The sequence below is a fragment of the Gavialis gangeticus genome, unplaced genomic scaffold (genome assembly GCF_001723915.1).
Source record: "Gavialis gangeticus isolate Ggan-Ray unplaced genomic scaffold, GavGan_comp1, whole genome shotgun sequence".
Lineage (NCBI taxonomy): Eukaryota > Metazoa > Chordata > Crocodylia > Gavialidae > Gavialis > Gavialis gangeticus.
The window spans coordinates 38,972,629-38,992,116 of NW_017728996.1; the positions used below are offsets into that span (position 1 = coordinate 38,972,629).

Genomic DNA, 19,488 nt, shown 5'->3' on the forward strand with positions numbered 1-19,488 from the left:
TTGTTTTGAGGGGGGGGGGCAGTGTCCAGTATTATGTCCTAGACGTCCATATGGTCAGCCCAGGTCTAAGGGAATTTGAGCAAAATGTTAATATTATTTTTTAAGATCCGTACCAGAAAAACAACAAATTATGGCCCCAAATGATGAGGGTTACCAATGCTTTAGGTTCCTCCTATAGCCAATGCTATGTTTCAGTAGTCAAGAGCTGAGATACCTAATCAACAAAAAAAGATTCTGTACAGTGACTTATCATTGAAAGGCATATTACAATTCCTGACACCATCTAATGAGGTTCGCAATTAATTCATAGTTTCAGCTATTAGTAACACAGCTCATGCTTGTTCAAGTTCCACAAGTACTCCATGGCAATCCTGAGGGTGAAGAAAAATCACTGGTTTGCCATGTGCACCTATTTTAGGCTCTTCACTCAATATTCGGATCTTTGTTTTCTTCAGTTCCGCCACTGCTGCTGTTATATCATCCACCTTATGAAAAAAAAAGTGTGCATAATTTGAATATTGGAGTAGTTTTTCAGACTATCTTGGGTACAATGGTGTTAAAGCAGCACATTTCAGTGTAACATTTATTTTTTTTTAGAATTATGCAGCTACATTGAATCTTACAACAATGTAAATAGTCAAAGGCTTGTGACTGTGTTATAGTCAACAATTATGTTTTCTTAAGGTGGTTTACTTTATGAGCAGCAAATGCATTGATTTTATAGTTACTATATCATGTAGAATTCATATATAATTTAAACCACCAGCAAGCAGCCCTTGCATTACTAACAAGCATATCATATTGCTTTGCAGTATTATTAACAAAAAAACCCAAAAAACAAACAAAAAATCTTGCCTAATTGAAGACAGACTCCAGACTCATTAAATGCCGGTGAGGGAGTGCCACTAGGGTTAGATGCATCCTTCTCTTGGGTTAGATTAAGGTTTGGTATAAATTGGTCTCCTAAGAGACACCTTGGAGAATTACCAGGAATACTAGCTAACAATACACAGCAGACTGTGACCCATTTTTCCTATTGGACAAATGTATTTAAATTATAACAGCAGCATCACACACACTATTTCACGGTAACCCAAAAGAAAAAAAAAGAACAGTAATTAACACAGCCCTAGCATGAAGTTGTGTAAAATGGCTTTATTTTTGATATACTGACAAACTGAGCCTTGCGTGCATGCAAAAATAAAATTAGCACTCAAACACACAGTAAAGGACAGAAATAACAGAGCTGCTGTTTTTGAAGAGAGGTGCCAGGATGCAGAGGATTGAGTAAACCTGCGAATTGGAGGAGGTGGGGGGGAGCATGTCTTATGATTGCAGGAGTAGACTTCAATTAAGTCATACTTCTATTTAATAGAGTTTTTAGAAATCCTGAAGTTGCCAAAGTCATATCCACATTGTTACCAAGCTCCTTCTTTTAAACATGTGACAGTAAAGCATTCCCTAAAATAAGATACTGTGTGTAATGCATGCTGTGGTGCACTGTAGTCCCCTCCAGGTTGATTCCCAGAGCAGAGAAACCACCGCAGCTGCCTCTGCTCTCTACAGAGATGGCCAACTAAATCAGCCAGAAGGCAAATTCTGCCTGGGCTCAGCTGCAATGAATTACTACATCCATGGGGACAATAACGGAACAGAACTGAACTCTAGAGCATTTGTGGGGGTATCTACATAAAGAAAAATAAGCGTGTGCATGTGTGAAAAACAGATTCCCCTTCTGTTCCACCAGGTGTTCAAACTGCTTTCTATAACAGGTGTTAAAATATCATAGCTAGAGCTGATCAGAAATATTTTATCTTGGCTATACAAAAAAAATGCTAACTTTTGTCAGAAGTAGATGTATTTAGCAAAAGCTATCAATTTTGACACACTTATGGGGGGTTGATCATTTCCATAATTCAGAATGATGGTTTTTTCCTTGACTATTTTTTCAGGTCAGCCTGACTTTTTCAAAGTATTCGTTGCTTTAATATGACCATATTTTCAGAAGTTTTAAAGAGTTATAATTACATTGAAACTGAACAACGGAACCCAAATTATTTTTTTATTTTCAAAGTTTTAAGTTTTTGTGCTACTGTATAAAATAATATTCTTCTAAATTTGAGTCTCCCATAAAATGGAAAATCAGCTTACTACACAGCACTAGTTTTTACCTGGGTATCACAGTGGATCATCTATTCTAGTATGAACAAGGCTGCTAGCTGGCATTTGCCTAGAGCTGGGAATCCAAGGTTTCCTGCAGCCCATAAAACTTTTCTTATCGGTCTTGTTTTAATTTGGGGGGGTTGTTTAGTGACATTTTTGAACAGTGAGAGTCTCCTGAGTTCATGCAGCAAAAGCTTGGCTGCCAAAAACCTCACCTCCTTCATGTAGTATAAATTGGTATCGAGTTCTTGTAGATCTCTGCTCCATTGACCTATTGGGCTTGCTAATATATTTTTCTAACTTAGTACTTTCCAACATGGAATGAGAGAGAGCCCCACTGTTCTTAATTTTAGGAGTTAACAGCATGACATGCCTTTTAACAACTTTCTTTAGTAGCTTCTGCAGTAGGAAAGGTCACAGGTCTCCTGCCAAATCAGACTCTATACAAAATATGTCAATGCTGCTAACAAATGTTTCTCCAAGCAACTTTCCTTGCTTCTCAATACAGATATATTCTAAAAAGTAGATGCAGGCATTTTAAAAATGCCTACGTGTTCCTTCTCTTTGTACCTGTAACCAAAGTGTCACTATTTCTATTACTTAGAAGGGTTTTTCCCTCCAAGTCTTATCACATACCTCCTACCTTCTCAACCCCCTACTTTGCTAAGTTGCTATAGTCTTTCACATTTTGCTATTAGCTCTGCATAGCAATTCAGCTTACTGACCATTTACAGAGAATTAATTCAACTTCCTTTTAACTTCTTGAATAATTGCAAGTACCGTATTTACTTGCATACAACATGCCCTGGAATAAAAATATGCACCTTGTTTTTGAAAGGCAGAATGAAGTGGGGGGAGAGGGGGAAAGAGAGGAAAAAAAAAAGATCTTTCCTTGTGGAAAGCAACAGAGTAGCAGGAACTAGGGAGCTGGACCTGCTCATTGTTCTACTCTTGAGAGTTGCAGGCAGATTTTACTTTCACTTTTGCCGGGTAAGAGCAATTTCCACCTCTGTATTTCTCACATATGACATGCACAGTAGATCCAGCAACTGGTTTTGAGGGTAAAAAGATATGTGAGAAAATGCAATAGATATCCAATTTTATAGAAACTGGAAATATATTAATTTGATTAAAATTGCTGGATAACTAAAACAGCATTTTTAAAAGGATAGCGGCCTCTCCATTTGACAATCCACTGTGAAGTCCCATAAATCTGTCCCCTACTAATTTCAACAGATGCCCCCTAGTTCTAGTATTCTGGGACTTGGAAAAATTTGCTCGGTCCATACCCTTCATCATTTTTAAACATCTATCATATCCCTTCTCCCTTCCAAACTGAAGGGTCCTAGCCCTTTTTAGGAGGGGGGTTGATTGCTAACACACACTGAGCTGATGTTTTTAGGGAACAATCTACATTCTACAATGATTACACGGTTTCTTTCCTAAGTGTAATAGCTAGTTCAGAACCCAGCACTGTGTATGTATTTGAGGTTATTTTTCCCTAGGTGCATTACCTTGAACGTGTTGACACTAAAGTTCATCTGCCATTTTTTTAAAACTCACTCATTTAGCTTAAGTGAGATCTTTCTGCAACTCCTCTCTGTCAGCTTGGGATTTGACTACCCAGAATAATTTGGTATCGCCTAAAAACTAGATATGACTGTGCACCCCCACTTCCAGGTCCTTGAGGAAACTGTTAAATAAAATAGGGCCCATCACAGATCCCTGTACAACCCCACTCCTGACCTCCCTCCATCCTGAAAAGTGTCTGTGGTAAAGATAAAGCACATCTATAAGTAAGGGATTGGGGCTTAAGATCCTTTTTCCTCACCTCCCCCACCTTACTATTTGTAAAACAGAAGGAGGACCAGCTCTCTGAGAAAAAAATCTTCATTTTTCTGAAAAGGAACCGGCCAATCAGTTTGTGAATGATTCAAAAAAAACCTTATTAAAGAGATGCAGTCAATGAAATAAGTAGAAAAAAAGAACAGCTAATGAAAGCATGTCTTTTTATGTACTGTTTAATTTTGCCTTCCCCCTCTCCCCCGTCATGCATAAGATGCTGCCAAATTATCTCCTCTTAAAATTCAGCAGGCTTAAACCTAACATTTGTCATAATCATAGATTGCTATTCAGAAGCAAATCACTCCCCTTCTCTACTCAGGCATGTTGATTCCATCTTATCATCAGGATGGAGTTATGCAATTAATTAGTTATCCTGTTTAATGTGTTAGCAAGGCTTGTGTGCAAAATAAATACAGCCCAGGATTACCATGCTTATATGAATTGTGAAAACAGAATCTGCAATTATATTACATTACATATATTATTCATATTACATATAAATATTCATACTTGGAAGTAGGACATGTAGTGGGTAAAGCATGTGACAATGTCACCACTCATGGCTTTTATGCTTTCCCATACCATTGAGTGACTGTCTAATCTTGAATAGCTCAGTTGAATATATTTTTATTCACTGCACTGCTTTATAAAGCAGAAAGACCTCACAATATTGCTTTTGGCTGTAGAATTTTTTGTGACCTCCTTTAATGAAAGGACTATACAAGTATAACTATGAGCAATATTTCCTCCTCAGTTTTGCCAAGCCATCTTAGTACTGGAGTAGCAGGTGAACATTAAGATAAGGGACAACTAAAGCGCCCACATTTGACTTAAGTGAATTATTTTCATATATAGCAAAAAGCTACAACAATCTTTCAACGCGTATGTATGCAAGGAGATCCAAATCAATTAAAGATTTCTGTTACAAAAGTTTCACTTACATTGATTCTACAGTCATTCAATGACAAATTTCCATAGCAACAGAGAACTGGAGCACTTCCATCCAAGCACTCAATTTTATTTCTCGGTGTTCCTTGTTGACAGCAATCCACTGCCATAAAGATTTTGTTTCTTGTGCCACAGAGAATATAGCCAAAAGTTTTGATGTTATGTAATGAGCAAGTCTATATGGCAATGTATTTTCTGTCCTTATTAGCAGGTGAAATATCAGTTTACCACAACAGAAGGCTCAAAAATCAGGGAAATAGTAGGTGTTAATGCAATCAATTCTCTACAGGAAGTCAAATATAAATCTTAGGTGAAAAAAAAAAAGAGTTAAGACCAACTACCAGTTACTCAGATTCAGGCTAACCTTATGGGAAAAAAGTTAACACACACTTATAAAATTGTCTGTTAAAAGTTTTGAATGGAAAATTTGAGTAAGTAGATTTGAGATACCAGTCTTTTATAGGGCGGTTAGGCTGGTTTCTTTTCACCCAATATCTACTGTGACAATATTAGGACTCAGTGTAGGGGAAGACTTGGCTATGCTGCATATATACAGTTTTTTATATTTTTCTGTGCATTTATGTAGCTGACTACACAATTGTTCATAGCCACAATCTGACAGAATACTTAAACTTTAGTTTCAACAGTAATCCCATTAAAAAGTTCAGTAGGACTGCATGCACGCACAAGGTTAAGCACGCATGTATTTGCAAGACAAGAACCTATAAACCATGAGGAATTCATTATATATACATACTCCATATTTCATTGCATATTATATGCCCCAGAATATAATATGCACTTTTCACTTCATTCTGCCTTTCACAAACAAGACTTTTCCAGAGTTACAGCTGCATAGAGCAGTGACAGAGCCTAGTCTTCAGCTCACTCACCCTCCCTTTACTACTTAAGTAAAGCCAAAACCTAGATTCTGCTGAAGACTGGCCCACAAGTGGTTCACATTTTTCTTTTCTGATTTTGAAGAGAGATAAACAGTCTCCAGGATTATGAAATAATACAAGAAACCAGGAGTAGCTGATAGACAATGAAATTGTCCTAAGAAAGGTTAATTTAAGTAGTGGAACAACCATCTCCTTTATAAAGGAAGACCATTAAAAAGGAGAGATGGTTGTTCTTTATTCTACAGTTTTTAACAGTGAACCATTAAATCAACTGACTTCCACAGCTGCATGGATAATAGCGCCACAGCTGCTGCACTGTAGGGCAGGAATCAAGGCTGGGTGCTTTTATCTCTGGTGTAAAAAAATCAGCTTCTCTGGTTACTCTACAAGGGAGCTGACCGGGGAGGGGGAAAGGGAAGGTGCATATTGTATGCAAGAAAGTACAGTATATAGATGCAATATATAGTGACAACTTTAAAATTGTGATACTCTTCCTCAATAGTCACAGCTGTGGTGTGTTTAAAAAAACCACAACAAGACACCACTTTATCAGCAATTTTATTCTGCATATATCAAGACTCACTTGCAAAGGAGGAAAAAAAGTCTGTATTACTGTCAGCCCTGCAGAATTACCACAATCCTTTTTTGGCCTGTCTTTTGACTTGTGAATAAAAACCAAAAAGAAGGGACACTAATGAAATCTCATAAGTTTCAAATTATGGTGTCTAATATAGATGACATAGGAACTGATGCATAGATTTTTCTAGTGCTTGTAATGTCTCTATCTTGGACTTGCAACTTGCAAAGTTACCTTTTCCCAAGGCATTCCATGCATTTCTTTTGTATTTTGCAGGCATGGCACTGGAAATCAATTATTTGAACTTGGTATATTTTCTTAAAAGGCTTGCATCCTGACAAAGTCAAAGTGAACTATAAATTTCAAGCTACAAGTTCACTTTCCCCGCCTCATTCAACAGAAATCCCCACAAAAATAACAACCAAGCATCACATTTTCCTGTATTTGGGTCATACAGATGAAAAAATATGCAGCTTTTTAACAAGGTATTTAAAAAAAATAATGCGCAACTAGAATACCTCAATGCAGACATGATGCATTCCTCCAGCCTTGTTTTTCTGCAGAAAGCCTGCAATTGGACTTCTCTTTCCAAGAGGGTGCAGCAGTTCCAGCTTCGTATTTCCCAGCTCCACAAAAGCAGTGTAGACACCGTGTTCAGGAAGAGGAACTGTCTCACTCACCTGGGCTCCTAACACATCTTTGTACAAAGATCGGGCCTTTTCTAAATCAGGGACTGCAATTGCTACATGATTGAGACGGCCAAGTTTCCACAAAGAACGTGGAACTTTTTCAGCTGAGGAAATTGTTGCTGATGAAGTTCTGACTGAGAAAGAAGTAGCTTGCAACCTGGCAAGAAGACCTGTAAAATTGAATAGTATTGCTATAATCCTTTTAAGGAGAACAAAATTACATAAAATCAATGGCTGTCTTTTCCCCCTTTAATGAAGCCTACATAAACCCCATGTCATTACACTTAGCATACTCATTTCACCAGTATGCTAAAGATAAAGGTAGCAAGATAACACTAGGAAAGAAATGGCTCCCTGCTATTAGTTCAACAGCTATTATTCTTTCAGAAACTATTAAATTAATCCAGAGGTAGTAACTGAAGAGTTTACAGCATGAATGTGCAGCTCTGTCCATTTCAAATAAGGCTAATAGAAAAAAAGAAAGTTCATTTTAAGCTTCAGTTGAGCCTGGTATCAAAATGAGATTTTCCCAATTATATGTACAAGTTTATAGCGTAAAGGCCAGCTATGCACTACTGGTCTATACACTGTTTCCATTTCATTCAGAATCTTACCATTAAGACAGACAGAAACATGAGTATGGCTATAAAACTCCTGAACATTACTAATGGACTAATGGATCTGTTCTTAAAATTTAAGTCCCAGTAGGAAGTAACTACTCACCCCCTCTCCTAGCATAAGGAGATAGTTAACCCCTGAAAGATGCTCACTTGAAGACATGATGGGATCTAATCAGCAATGCCAACAATTGGGCCTCCTGCCATGCCACGTGCACAGCAGAACACACAATTTCAGGATCAATGATCAGATCCCAGCTGTGCCTTACTTGCTTGTGTCAAAACCCCAGCTGGGTGGCGGGCACAAGGAACTCAGGATCATGCTGCTGAAGCCCATCCCAGGCTTCCCATGCACTGGGGATGAGAAAAACCCATGTGCTGCTCAGCTGAGTGCCAGACGTGGCTTTTATAGCTCCTGGTACATGGGGAACCTGGCATCTGGGTGTGTCCCTGTGCACTGGGAGTTATATAACCACATATGCTGCCCAGTTGGACAGGTCCCAGCAAACAGTGACTTCAGGATCAGGCTGTCATAGACTGATGCCAGGCTCCCCATGCACCAGGAACTATTAAACAAAGTGCGCCACCCAGCTGGTTTAGCACACAGGTGGCCACACATTAAATTTAAGGTATGATACAAATGAGCCAAAGTTAGTCCATGTTATGTGTCAAATAACTTTGTGACTTGTTTACTGTATTATCACGCCTTAAATTGACTTGCACATGCGCGCAGGTTAGTATTTAGGGTGTAATTAACCTGTTAAATCATGTCTTAAATGTAACTTGTCAGGGGCTAAGTGAAGGCCCAACATCATCTAGTAGCTCAAACACAAGAAGTGGAGCCAAGAACTTTCAAGTGTCATTCCTTCTCCCCATTCATTCCCTCTTAAAACTTGGGAAGTCCTCCTACTTCTGTCAGTTTCCACATCCATATATGGAGTAATAATTAATTTCATAAGTCTGTTTCAAGATCAAAAGTTAATGTCTGTGAAATGTTTTGAAGCTAGAAAGAGCATAACAATGTTATTTCTTTTCAGAATACAGGGTCTGGCATTGCCATTTTAAGAGTACAGGTTTCCCTCACTTTATGAGGGTTCTGTATGTGCGAATTCATTCTTATGCGATAACTTTTATACCAAAAACTTGTTATATGCAAGGTAAATTCACTCTTATGTAATTAGTGTGGTAGAAGCCCACAGTCAGCTGCTTTATGAGGCGAATATTGTGGAAGTGACATGCACCAAAATATAGTCTCCTGTGTAGATCTGTGCTCCTCACCAGTTGTCTGCAACACGTGTTTCTGTAGTTGCCATCCCCACTTCACCACCACCCTGTGCTTGTATGTACTGCCTGCTGTTGGCGAGTACCAAAATTGTCTTGTAGAAATGGGTCTGAGGGTCAGTCCAGTAAAGGTCTTGGAACATATCTCTATTTGTTACATTGTAAAGTGAGTTCCCTTTATGTGAATTTGAGTTATGCGCCATTTTCCAGGAACACACGTACTGTATAAAGGCAGGGAAACCTGTATGCTGCCTCAAAAACATTTCTATTTATGCAAACAGCTATATTTCTCCCAGTGTATAAAAGAAACATTGTGGAATTAAGCACAAAACTTAAGCAAAAGATCACTAAATACTGGATGATCATATGACAGAAGTGGTTGATGAAAATGAATAAAATGTTCTAGGAAAACTTAATTATGGAAAATGTCACTGACACAAGAAATAATATCTGCACAATTATAATACTTGAGCTTTCTTTCTGGATTACTCATTGAAGGCACTGTTGAACTATAACTTGCTGTGGACTCATCTCCTGTTACAGCATGTATTTGTCCCCAGAAAAAAGAATGCTACAATTTTCTTTTACACTCCCCACCCCCAATCCAATACCTGGACATTTTGACTTTGCCTGTAGATGGTTCACTATGAAGTGATTTCATCAAGTACTTTGGTAGCTGCTCAGTTACAACCTTGGCTATATAAGCAGCTTAAAGGAAGTATGTCATAGTTATGAATAGTGGTTTGCCATAATGGATCCTAGATTGTGATGTCTTCAGATTTAAAAACTGGGGGCAAGGAAAAGGAAGAGAAGTTGCACGAATTGCACAGCCATGCTGCTCTTACCACATCTACAGAATGAGGGAAGGGAACAGTACTGCAGAAAAGGGATTCAGTACTGCCCTAGGTCTTGATCTTATGGTATAAAACAGAAGTGTCAAAACTTGTCTGGCCCTGTGGGCTGGATGAGTCACATGGAGCCAGTCCATGGTTGGACCCTCCCCGCCCATGCCAGACCCACTCCCTGCAGCACCAGCTCTGACAGCTCTAGGATCCAGGCTATGTGCGATATGCATCCTAGAGTGCCAGGGCAAGTGTCACACTGCATGCAGTACCTGCTCCAGCATGAGGGCTTTGCATATCCCGGATCCATGCCATACACTGTGCCTGCTCCATCAGATCTAGGCCTTACACTGTACATGATACCTATGCTCACTATGTGCAGCACAGATCCTGGACTGGCTGGAGCAGACACTGCACATTCCAGAGCATTGGGGTAGACAACACATGCACTGGATTCCCAGAGCAGCTGAAACAGGCACCACATGTGCCACATGTCCCAGGCCCTGCCCACAGAGTCGGTCTAGGTCAATTCAGACACAGAGGCAACACCAGGGCTAGATAACAGGACTCTGAACCAGATCTGACCTACATGTTTCACACTCCTGGTACAGAAGTAAATAGAACCTTTGCCTTTGACTGCTGTGGGTGCTGGGTCAAGCCTTTATAGTGGAGAAAGCCAACCATCAAGTCACCTACAGCAAATGCCTTGTTTTCATTCTTCCAAATACTGACCTCTCATTTCCACTTATCTTCCTAAGAATGTCTAAATTTGTAACAGTGTTCCTGCCAGACTTAACTGATAGGCACTGGGACATAGGTTTAAATCACTGCTTGGAGAGTTTTAAGCATGTGAAATTGCGAAACACATACTTGTTAACACAAGACCCAAGAATCTTGGAAGACTGACCATCACTGATCTTGCTTTAACACCATGACTTTGCAGATGGTTTCTGGAAACAAGCCACTAACCCTATCATGAATACGACTATACACAAATGTACAGTCTGGCCATATGAACATTTCGGGCTGCCTTACGTGTTCAAAAAGATAACCTATAGACTGGAATATTCAGGGTTTGTTTATATTCCTATAGTAAAATATTAAAGACTAAGAAAGGCTAGCTTAAAATAAAACAAAACAGTAAAGAAAATTATAATACCTAGATCAGAACACAAGTAGAAAAAGATGAAAATTGTGTTTTAGAATATATTAAAATATTGTATAAATAGTTTGATTGAAAAAAATCAAATGAAAAATACAGGAAAAATTAGAATCTTTAATCTCCTCTTAAAAGAACAAATTTTAATGATAAAGTGAATAATGCTTTGAGCTTGGATTTACTTGACTTACTCCCTTTCAAACCAGAAGTCAAAACAGCAGTACTACTGATAATCTAAGTGAGAGACCATCAAAAATAGGACCTAACTTTTTCAAAATCTTCCCAGTTAAAACTCTTAGGCATTTTGATTCTTACTACCATGAAATTTACATGATTTTTAGATAACATTTATATGTACATGGGGAGGTCCCTAAAAGAATCAATGGAGTCCTCTGGTCCTACTTCTTGAGCAAAAAAACAACAAAACAAACAAACTGGTGATTCAAAAAACCATTTCTCAATTAAAAAAAAAAGAAAGAAAAAAAAAGTAATTTTTTGCCCCCAATAATGAAATATAAATATAATATGTGAGGCTGATGGTAAGGAATGAATGTATTCATGTTACTCATAGATGGCATTTAAAGAAAAAAAAAAAGGAGAGGGGTACAGAAATATGGCTGAATTGATTAAATACAACCAAAACCAGAAAATCAGATTTGACAGCAGACTCTAGAATTTTTTTTCCTAAATGCTGACAGAGATGGGGGTTTGTAGATGTTTAAGGCACCTCTAGAAGGTGTACAATAATGTACTAGAAGCATTTAATGCATTCTCAAAGTCTTCACATCTCCAACTGTGCCATATTGCTATGAGACTGTGCCAAGGACACGGTGAGACTTCGACTTTGTACTACAGGAATAATAGCTTGGCTTATGTATTCTTCAGGCTCACTCTCTCCTCTAACAAATAGAAGGTTAATAGTAGCTGCAGTTTAAAACTTAAGCGAGTCTTCATTCTTTCCTGCAAGACCTGGGTTCATTCCACGTACAAGACACTTAGAGTTTTAGTTCACCAAATACAGACTTATGGGTGCAAAGCCAAGCAAAAAGCTACTAGCTTAAAGAAAATTTTATGACTAGTGGAGCTACAGTTGACAAATTGGGGGTGGGGCCTGTATATGAGCCAAATATCTGATAGGGATAATGCGTATAATTCAAGAGAATAAATGTAATACAGAAAATAAAGTCTGCTCAGAAGTCTTTGGAGTGGCAAAATAGACTAGAATATGAATACTTATTTCCATCTACTTGTGCTGCTCTGTGGCTAACCACTCTGAAACATCAATTACTTACTAGACCTTCACACGGAGCAAGCACACTGATAACTGGCACTTCGCCGTCTCCTCCAATCTATGTAAATAAAGCATAAAAGCAGAGTGTGAAACCCCAGATCTCCGAGGCGTATGGAAGTCTTTCAATTAACTACAATAGGACCAGGATTTCATCCAGAATCTCTTCCAGACAATTCTCTCTCGGTTCTACTTATTATTCTTTTGCTGTTGCATTGGATGTATGGAAATTCCAGTGTTCTATATTCTTTGTGTTGTTATTTTAATAATTCTTAAGTAGCAATTCTGAAGATGAAATGGTGTCTTAAAACGGCTATGCTGTAGATAAAAAAAGATGATGAGTTTTACTTACCAATTAAATACATGCAGCTGTGTCTGAGAAGCATAGATGTGTGTACCATTTGAAAAATTGCTCAGCATTTGTGGCCAGAATTTAGCAAGACTTTAACTGATTTAACACCAGATTAACACGGAGAAAGAAAGACTGTTCCCACTATTCCAGTGCAGGGAAAGTAATTTTAAAATCCTTTAAACTTGTACACATTTAGAAATATTTTATTAGATTTCCTTCTCCTTTGAAGAAAGCTGGACAACAGAACATGAAATATTTTTTTCCACGTGAATATGGAGGGTTTTTGCTTTTTCACAGACTTTTTCAACTTTTCCTCAGTCTAAAAAATCTGATGCATTTAATTTATTCAAGATGGAAATGGTATACAAGTCTTGCTCGGTACACTTCTTGACATCCATACAGTTCTAATTTTAAACCCATAGATATTAATGCAAGTCAAAATTAAGATAGGTAAGGGAGATACTTATCAATGTTGTTTTAAGTACACAAGCACTTGAATGTTGTTTAGAACTCCAATATTTGTTCATCTTCCTGTTTCAGTTCCTCACTTTCAAATTAGGAAGCAGCACAAACAAGAATCAAAAAAGGAACACGCAATGCAAAAATCATAAAACTTTTTAGTAAACCTATTTGCTGAACTATGCCCTGTCACTTCCAGGTTTCAAGAAAAAGATACCAAAAACTCTGTGCATTTCACAAAAATAAATAAATAAATATTCTAAAGTTTACATTCTTTTAGTAACTGTTTTTTTATTCTGGGATAGGCTCTTTGCTTACACAAATGTTTCTCCAGTGAGTCAAATGGAGTTCTGCCCAATTTTTTCCCCACTTAAGATGGACAATGGGCTCACTGCTTGTTGTTTAGAGAGATAATGACTATTTGGATTGAAGCATCTTTCCTGGTTGCTAGATTTACCAATACTGAACGTGCATAGCTAAATTCTTGTATGCATTTCTTCTTCCAATAAGAACATAAGAAGTGACATCCTGGGTCAGAGAAATGGTCCATCTCCAACAATGGCAGGGGTGGATGCTAAAGACAGCACTGAACTAGATACATCCAGAGTGATCTATTCAATATCCTCCTGGCATCCATCATTATTGATTTAAAGATGCCAGAGGAAACATTTCCAATCATTCAGCTCAACAGATCCATCATCCATAAATTTATATAATCCCTCTCTAAAACTTGGCTAAACTATCTGCCTCCACCACCTCCTGTGGCAATGAATTCCACAAATTAACTATGTTGCATAAATAAGTAGTCTCTCCTGAGCTGTAAATCTGTCACCTACTAATTTCAGAGGGTGTCCCCTAGTGCTAGCAGTCTGGGACATAAAGAACAAGTTCCCTGTGCATTTGGTCCATGACCTTCATGATTTTTTACATCTATTGTTTCCCCCCCGCTCACCCTTATAACTTTCTCCTTTCCAAACTGAAGAGTCCTAGCCTTTTCTGGCCTCTCCTGGTATGGCAACTGCTCCCGGCCCCTGGTCATTTTAATCATCTTTCTCTGTACCTTTCTAGTTCTATTACATCCTTTTAAAGATGTGGGGACCAGAATGCAGCGTGCGGCTCAAAACGTGTGCGCACCATGTATTCGTGTAGTGGCATGATGATGCTCTCCATTTTGTTTTCAATTCCTTCCTTAATGATGCCTAACATTTTATAGACTCTTTTGGTCAACGCACGCACCAAGCTAATGTTTTAAGGGAACAGTCTACAAAAACTTCAAGGTTTCTTTCCCAAGTTGTAATAGCTAATTCAAAACCCAGCATTATGTATACCTGGGGTTATTTTTCCCCAGGTGCATTACCTGGCACTTGTTGACACTGAAGTTCACCTGCCTTTTTTTTTTTTAAACTCACTCACTTAGCTTAGTGAGACCTTTCTGCAGCTCCTCTCAGTCAGCTTGGAACCGGACTATACAGAATAATTCAGTTTCATCTGCAAACTTGATGTTACTGTGCATCCCCACTTCCAGGTCACTGTTGAACAAAACAGGGCTCAGCAAAGATCCCTGTGGGACCCCACATTTGACCCCCTTCCATCCTGAAAAGTGAGCATTTAACCTAGAGGTGGGCAATTATTTGGGCCAGAGGGAAACTTAGGGAGTTTGGGTGAACTACCGCAGGCTAGGTTAGCAGCACTGCACCCTCTCCCCACAACAGCTTGGCAAAACTCCTCAGAGTGGTTCTGCTTAGTGCTGAGCTGGGAGACTGAGATGGAGGCACAGGTGCACTGGGGAGTGGCATCTGAGAGCCGGATGGTGGGTAGGGCTGACCCAGAACTGGGATCACAGGGCCATGACACCACAGGGCTGGGGCAGAGTCAATCCACTCCCTGCAAGTCCCTGTGACAGGCACTGGTTCTGCAGGCAGGGGTATGCAGGGAGCAGACTGTAGCACTGCCCTGGGCCCTGGCCCCACACTTTCACCGACTCCGTGGAGACTGCCTGGGACCTGCATGGGCAGGGCACACAGCCAGGAGGATGAGAGGTGGCCACAGGTGATGGGGAGCTGCATCTGGGAGCAGGATGGATGGGCAGGGCAGGGACCTTGAGGCAGTGACAGCACAGGGCAGGGCCATGATCCACTCGCTGTATGTCCCTGTCCACAGAACTGGCACCCTTTGCAACTCTCCCACTCCCAGATGCTACTCCCTGCCTGACTGCAGCCCCATCCCATCTGCCCAGACAGCAGTGGGTATGGGATGAACAGGCCAGGGTGCATGGGCAGCAGCCAGATGAAGCGGCTGCTGCCAGAAAGTGAGCCCAGCCACTGCACCACCTAGCACCGCTGAATGCCTAGAGGTAGTGGGACCAGCTACATGAGCCACAGCCTGGGCTGTGCCCTACATGAACCATGGTCTGGACTGGGCAGGGCGAGGGGACCTGCTGTAGGCTGGACAAAATCAATGGGCCAGATCCAGCTCATGGGCAGTATTTTGCCCACCCAGTTTAGCCCTACCCTTTGCTTCCTATCTTTTAACTAACTGTCAAACCACAAAAGTGCCTTCCTTCCAATCTCATAATGCAGTATACATAGTTTTTAAACCTCTGGTAAATGTTTTTTTTTAAATCAGCAATATAGTCAGCATTGCACTCAATAGGGAGCCCTGAAGACCTATTTTATTCTATATTTTAGAGATAGCCAAAAATATCCAATTTTCTGCTGACATTTCTGAAATATTACCATTTAGAGAAAATTGCTTTCACCTACATTTCACAAAGATTATATAATGTATGTCATGTCACTTGCTTCAACCTTTCAGTACCTTTTGAAATGTTTAATGGTTCACTCCTGCATGTATTTAGACTACCTTTTGAATTCAGTTATTATTTCACCGGTCAACATCAAAGTACATGATCAAATCTATGCCATGCGAATCAAGTTACATACCCTGACACCAGTTAATCAGTTGCACCCAATTCATTTGTGTCCCCGAGTGAAGCCACATTCTAGCTAACAGAGGGTCCCTCATGTGGCATTAAGGCATAACAAAATATCCAACACTGCCTTCCACACACTGGCACAAGCACAAATGGACCATGGCCTGTTATTTCTAAAGCCCAGCAATCTTAAAGGACCAATGACCGTTAGGGATAGTAGCAGCCACACTTTACACTGGCCTTCAGGCTTCTCTAATGTACGCTAGAATCGCCTCGAGGACTCTAGGTTCTCTCTGGGATCAGCAAGGTGGCCCCTCTCCCATGGGTTAAGCACCTTTTTGCTGCAGCCCAGGATCCTGCCCTTGACATAGATTTCATAGACATTAGGGGCTAGAAGGGACCTCACGGGATCATCCAGTTCAACCCCTGCCATAGGCAGAAAGTCTGCTGGGGTCAAACGATCCCGGCAAGATAAGCATCCAGACATTTTTTGAATGAGTCCAGAGTCAGTTCTTACACCACCGTAAGTTTGTGGCCGTTAGACCTTGGGGAGCCCTGGTGAACAACTGTTTTCCCACAGCCTGGTGCACCCCTTATATACTCAGGGGCATAGATGAGACCTGGCCCTAGAGGAGACCCAGGCACCGAGCCTCAGCTCCCTTATCAAACACCCCCCTAGGCAGGGCCATGCCTGGCATTCAACAGCCCCTGCTCCAGATCAAGTCCTCGGTTAATCAAGCAAAATAACACGGTTTTGACACACTGATTCAGACGGCTGGCTCCCAGGAGAGACCATCAATCACACTGCAGCAGGTTTGGGCAGGCAGCAAGAACAGGAGGACTTAAGCTGCACAAGGCTGGTACAAATGAAGGCGGCAAAGGCAGCCACAGGCGTTTGGCGGCGGAGGGGCGATTTCCCTCCCCAGGCCTCGCGCAGGAAAGCTGCCCCGATGGCGGAGGGTCCGGGCGGGCGTGCACGAGGGAAGCCCTCCCCGCCGGGCTCGCACCACCAGCTTCGCAAGTCTCCGCCGACCCCCGGCTGCCCGCCCGCCGCTGCAGCCGCCTCCCGGCTGGGGACACTACGTCCAGCAGATGCCACCAAGGCCAAGGACGTGCCTGTGGCAGCAGCCCCCTCCCCCCAGTGCAGTCGCTAACCCGGGCCCAGCCGCGGAAAGGAGCCGTCCTGCGCGAGGGGCAGCGGGGCCCCACGTCCGTCCGGCCCCGGCCCCGGCCCCGCGCTGCAGCGAGACCCACTCACGCGCCGCGCCAGCCACCGCTCTCCCTGTGGGCGCCGCCATCTTGGCCGCAGGTCATTCAAAGCCAACTTTATCGACAGCCTCTGCCGCGGACAGGGCGCAGCTCTGCGGAGTTGTTCTGGGAAGAAACCTAGCAGGGCAACAACAGTCCTCCCTGGTCAGGTCCCTGCCGTCAGGGATGGATGGAAGGACACTGACTTTGGGGAGGGGGGTCTGCAAAAAAAAAAAAACCTGCCCAGTTATGGTTATCAAATCTTACAGGGCCTCTGTTATGGGAGGCTCAGCCCCCCGAGCTCCCCGGTAATTTGAACCCTGTTTACATCGTCCCTCACATTGGGCTAAGCAACCCGAGGGACCTAAGCCACCAGGTCCTGCAAAGCCCCAGCAGAGCTCACTCAAGGACAGACCCCCACGCCTTCCCGGAGAACAGTGGTGCTCAACCTTTTTTGATGCGAGGCACCCCGTATAGACTCAAGGCCGCCTCCAGGGATGGAGGCAAACCTGAGCAGGTCAGAAGGGCTTGGCTGCTCTCGATTCCTGTTTGAAATCTCCAGGTTCATCGCTTGCACGCCTAACTGTGCTAACATCACATGGCATCCTGTGACCCCCAGGATAGCCCAGGGTTTCAGGGCACCCGCTTTGAGAATCACAGGGTCAGAAAGGCAATGAAAATCCTGTCCTCTAGCAGAGGCCCACTCCTGCACCAGTACTGGAAAACTTGCCAGATGAGAGGCAGCGTCCTGTTTCTTGACTGATAACGCTTCATGTTGTCAAAAGAATCCTATTAAGTGCTGGTTTACAGGTTACTGGGTCTTGTTTACTTGGTGCTTTTCTCCTGGCTTGTACAGAGAAACCTGCTGTGTTACTAACCCTTGGGATTTCTCTTTCCAGTTTTGCAATACTTAGATTCCTGAGTCTCTGTCTTACAATAATTTGGGGGGTTACCCATGAACAAAAAGTTAACATGTTATTTTTTGCTCATGGGTAACCCCCTATCTCTTCATGCACATAAAGCTCTATACATGTGTAAGAGTTCACAAGGTTGGGCATGGAAACTGATGCAGAAAATGCAGGTTTTGGACCCTGAATTTTTTTAAAGGATATTTACACACACAACCGACAGATCATTGGGAGCTATGGATCAGGGCAGGGTGCTGGGGTTCTTTGTATGGAAGGAATAGTACTGGCATTTAGGAGGTGTTAAAAAAACTCATATACAGCCACAAAAGCCGGTGTAGTATGACTCTGAAGAAAAAGGGGAGAGATTTTTAGGTAAAAAATTGGATGAAAGAGACTTGGAGCTATAAGTAAAGCTAACTTGTCATTCCCAGGGCCGAACACAGGTATGGGCAAACCAGGCAGCCGCCCAGGACCCAGACAGAAAAGGGACATGAAAATGATATATATTTTTTTATGTTGTCTGATTATTATTATCATTATCTCTGGTGAAGGGGGTCCCAATACTAAAAGTTTCCCTGGGGCTGCCAGGAGTCTAGGTATGGAGCTGGTGATTCCTACTCCATACCAGAAAATTGGACTTTGTACATTCCTTGTATATAAACAGGATTGTATCAAGACATTTCTCCTTCTTATTGAAATAAACTACAATACCCAATAATTAGCTAACTGCTGTGTTAGAAATGATGGTATAAATATTTATGCTCCTCTTCCTATAGGAGAATGTGGAAAGCTCTGAGTGAAGTTGAAAGTATGGGTGAAGGAGTCTTTGCAGGTAGTGTGAATGGTTTGTGCACTGTAAAGCTTTGCTCCGCTGGCACAGCAGGCAACAAGGCTGTAGCCGTTTCCTTATTCCCAGTTCCTTCTTCCTTATGCCCCATAGGCAGTATGCACTGGAGGGTTTATAAGAAGGCTGAGGCAAGTCAGGGGACAGGCCAGTACCATATTTACATAATGATGTGTGTAACCTCAGCATGTATTAACCTCTGCAGACAGAAGTTCACATATAACAAGCATATAACAGATATTACTGAATCTTAAGAGTGTAACAGCTGCAGAGAAGCTTGCAACCTACAGAGAAGATAGACTCAATCCCCTGCTGAAGCTCCTACGTCAAGGCTGTTTACGTAGTCACAAAGCAGAGTTTGACTGGTGGTGTTTTCCTCTCTTCTTCCGGTAAGTGGGCGGGGACGGAGGCACGGGGCCTGCACTGGCGAGGTC

The 19,488-nt window shown here is 41.5% G+C and overlaps 1 protein-coding gene across 3 annotated transcripts; it reads right to left on the reverse strand.

The window, feature by feature from the left end:
• Window positions 1-190: 190 nt before the first annotated feature.
• MCEE (methylmalonyl-CoA epimerase) lies at window positions 191-17,404 on the reverse strand. Of its 3 annotated transcripts, none has more exons than XM_019504345.1 (3): window positions 17,313-17,404; window positions 6,954-7,294; window positions 191-485 (listed from the first exon to the last, which is right to left on the reverse strand). In XM_019504345.1, the coding sequence occupies exons 1-3, from the start codon at window positions 17,350-17,352 to the stop codon at window positions 333-335; spliced, it is 534 nt and encodes a 177-aa protein (XP_019359890.1). In that variant the 5' UTR covers window positions 17,353-17,404; the 3' UTR covers window positions 191-332. The 3 variants fall into 3 exon arrangements, with proteins under 3 accessions (XP_019359890.1, XP_019359889.1, XP_019359891.1); XM_019504344.1 differs by lacking the exon at window positions 17,313-17,404 and adding an exon at window positions 16,065-16,412; XM_019504346.1 differs by lacking the exons at window positions 191-485; window positions 17,313-17,404 and adding exons at window positions 6,702-6,769; window positions 16,065-16,416.
• Between the last annotated feature and the right edge of the window lie 2,084 nt (window positions 17,405-19,488).

What these genes read in the sequence shown, in the direction of transcription:
- MCEE (XM_019504344.1), bottom strand. Translation starts at nt 16,146, where the DNA reads ATGAGGGACCCTCTGTTAGCTAGAATGTGGCTTCACTCGGGGACACAA. An exon ending in ACTGATTAACTGGTGTCAGG is followed by an intron (nt 7,295 to 16,064) that starts GTATGTAACTTG and finishes TCAATTTTACAG; the next exon opens with GTCTTCTTGCCAGGTTGCAA. An exon ending in TGCATCATGTCTGCATTGAG is followed by an intron (nt 486 to 6,953) that starts GTATTCTAGTTG and finishes TTTTTTCATAAG; the next exon opens with GTGGATGATATAACAGCAGC.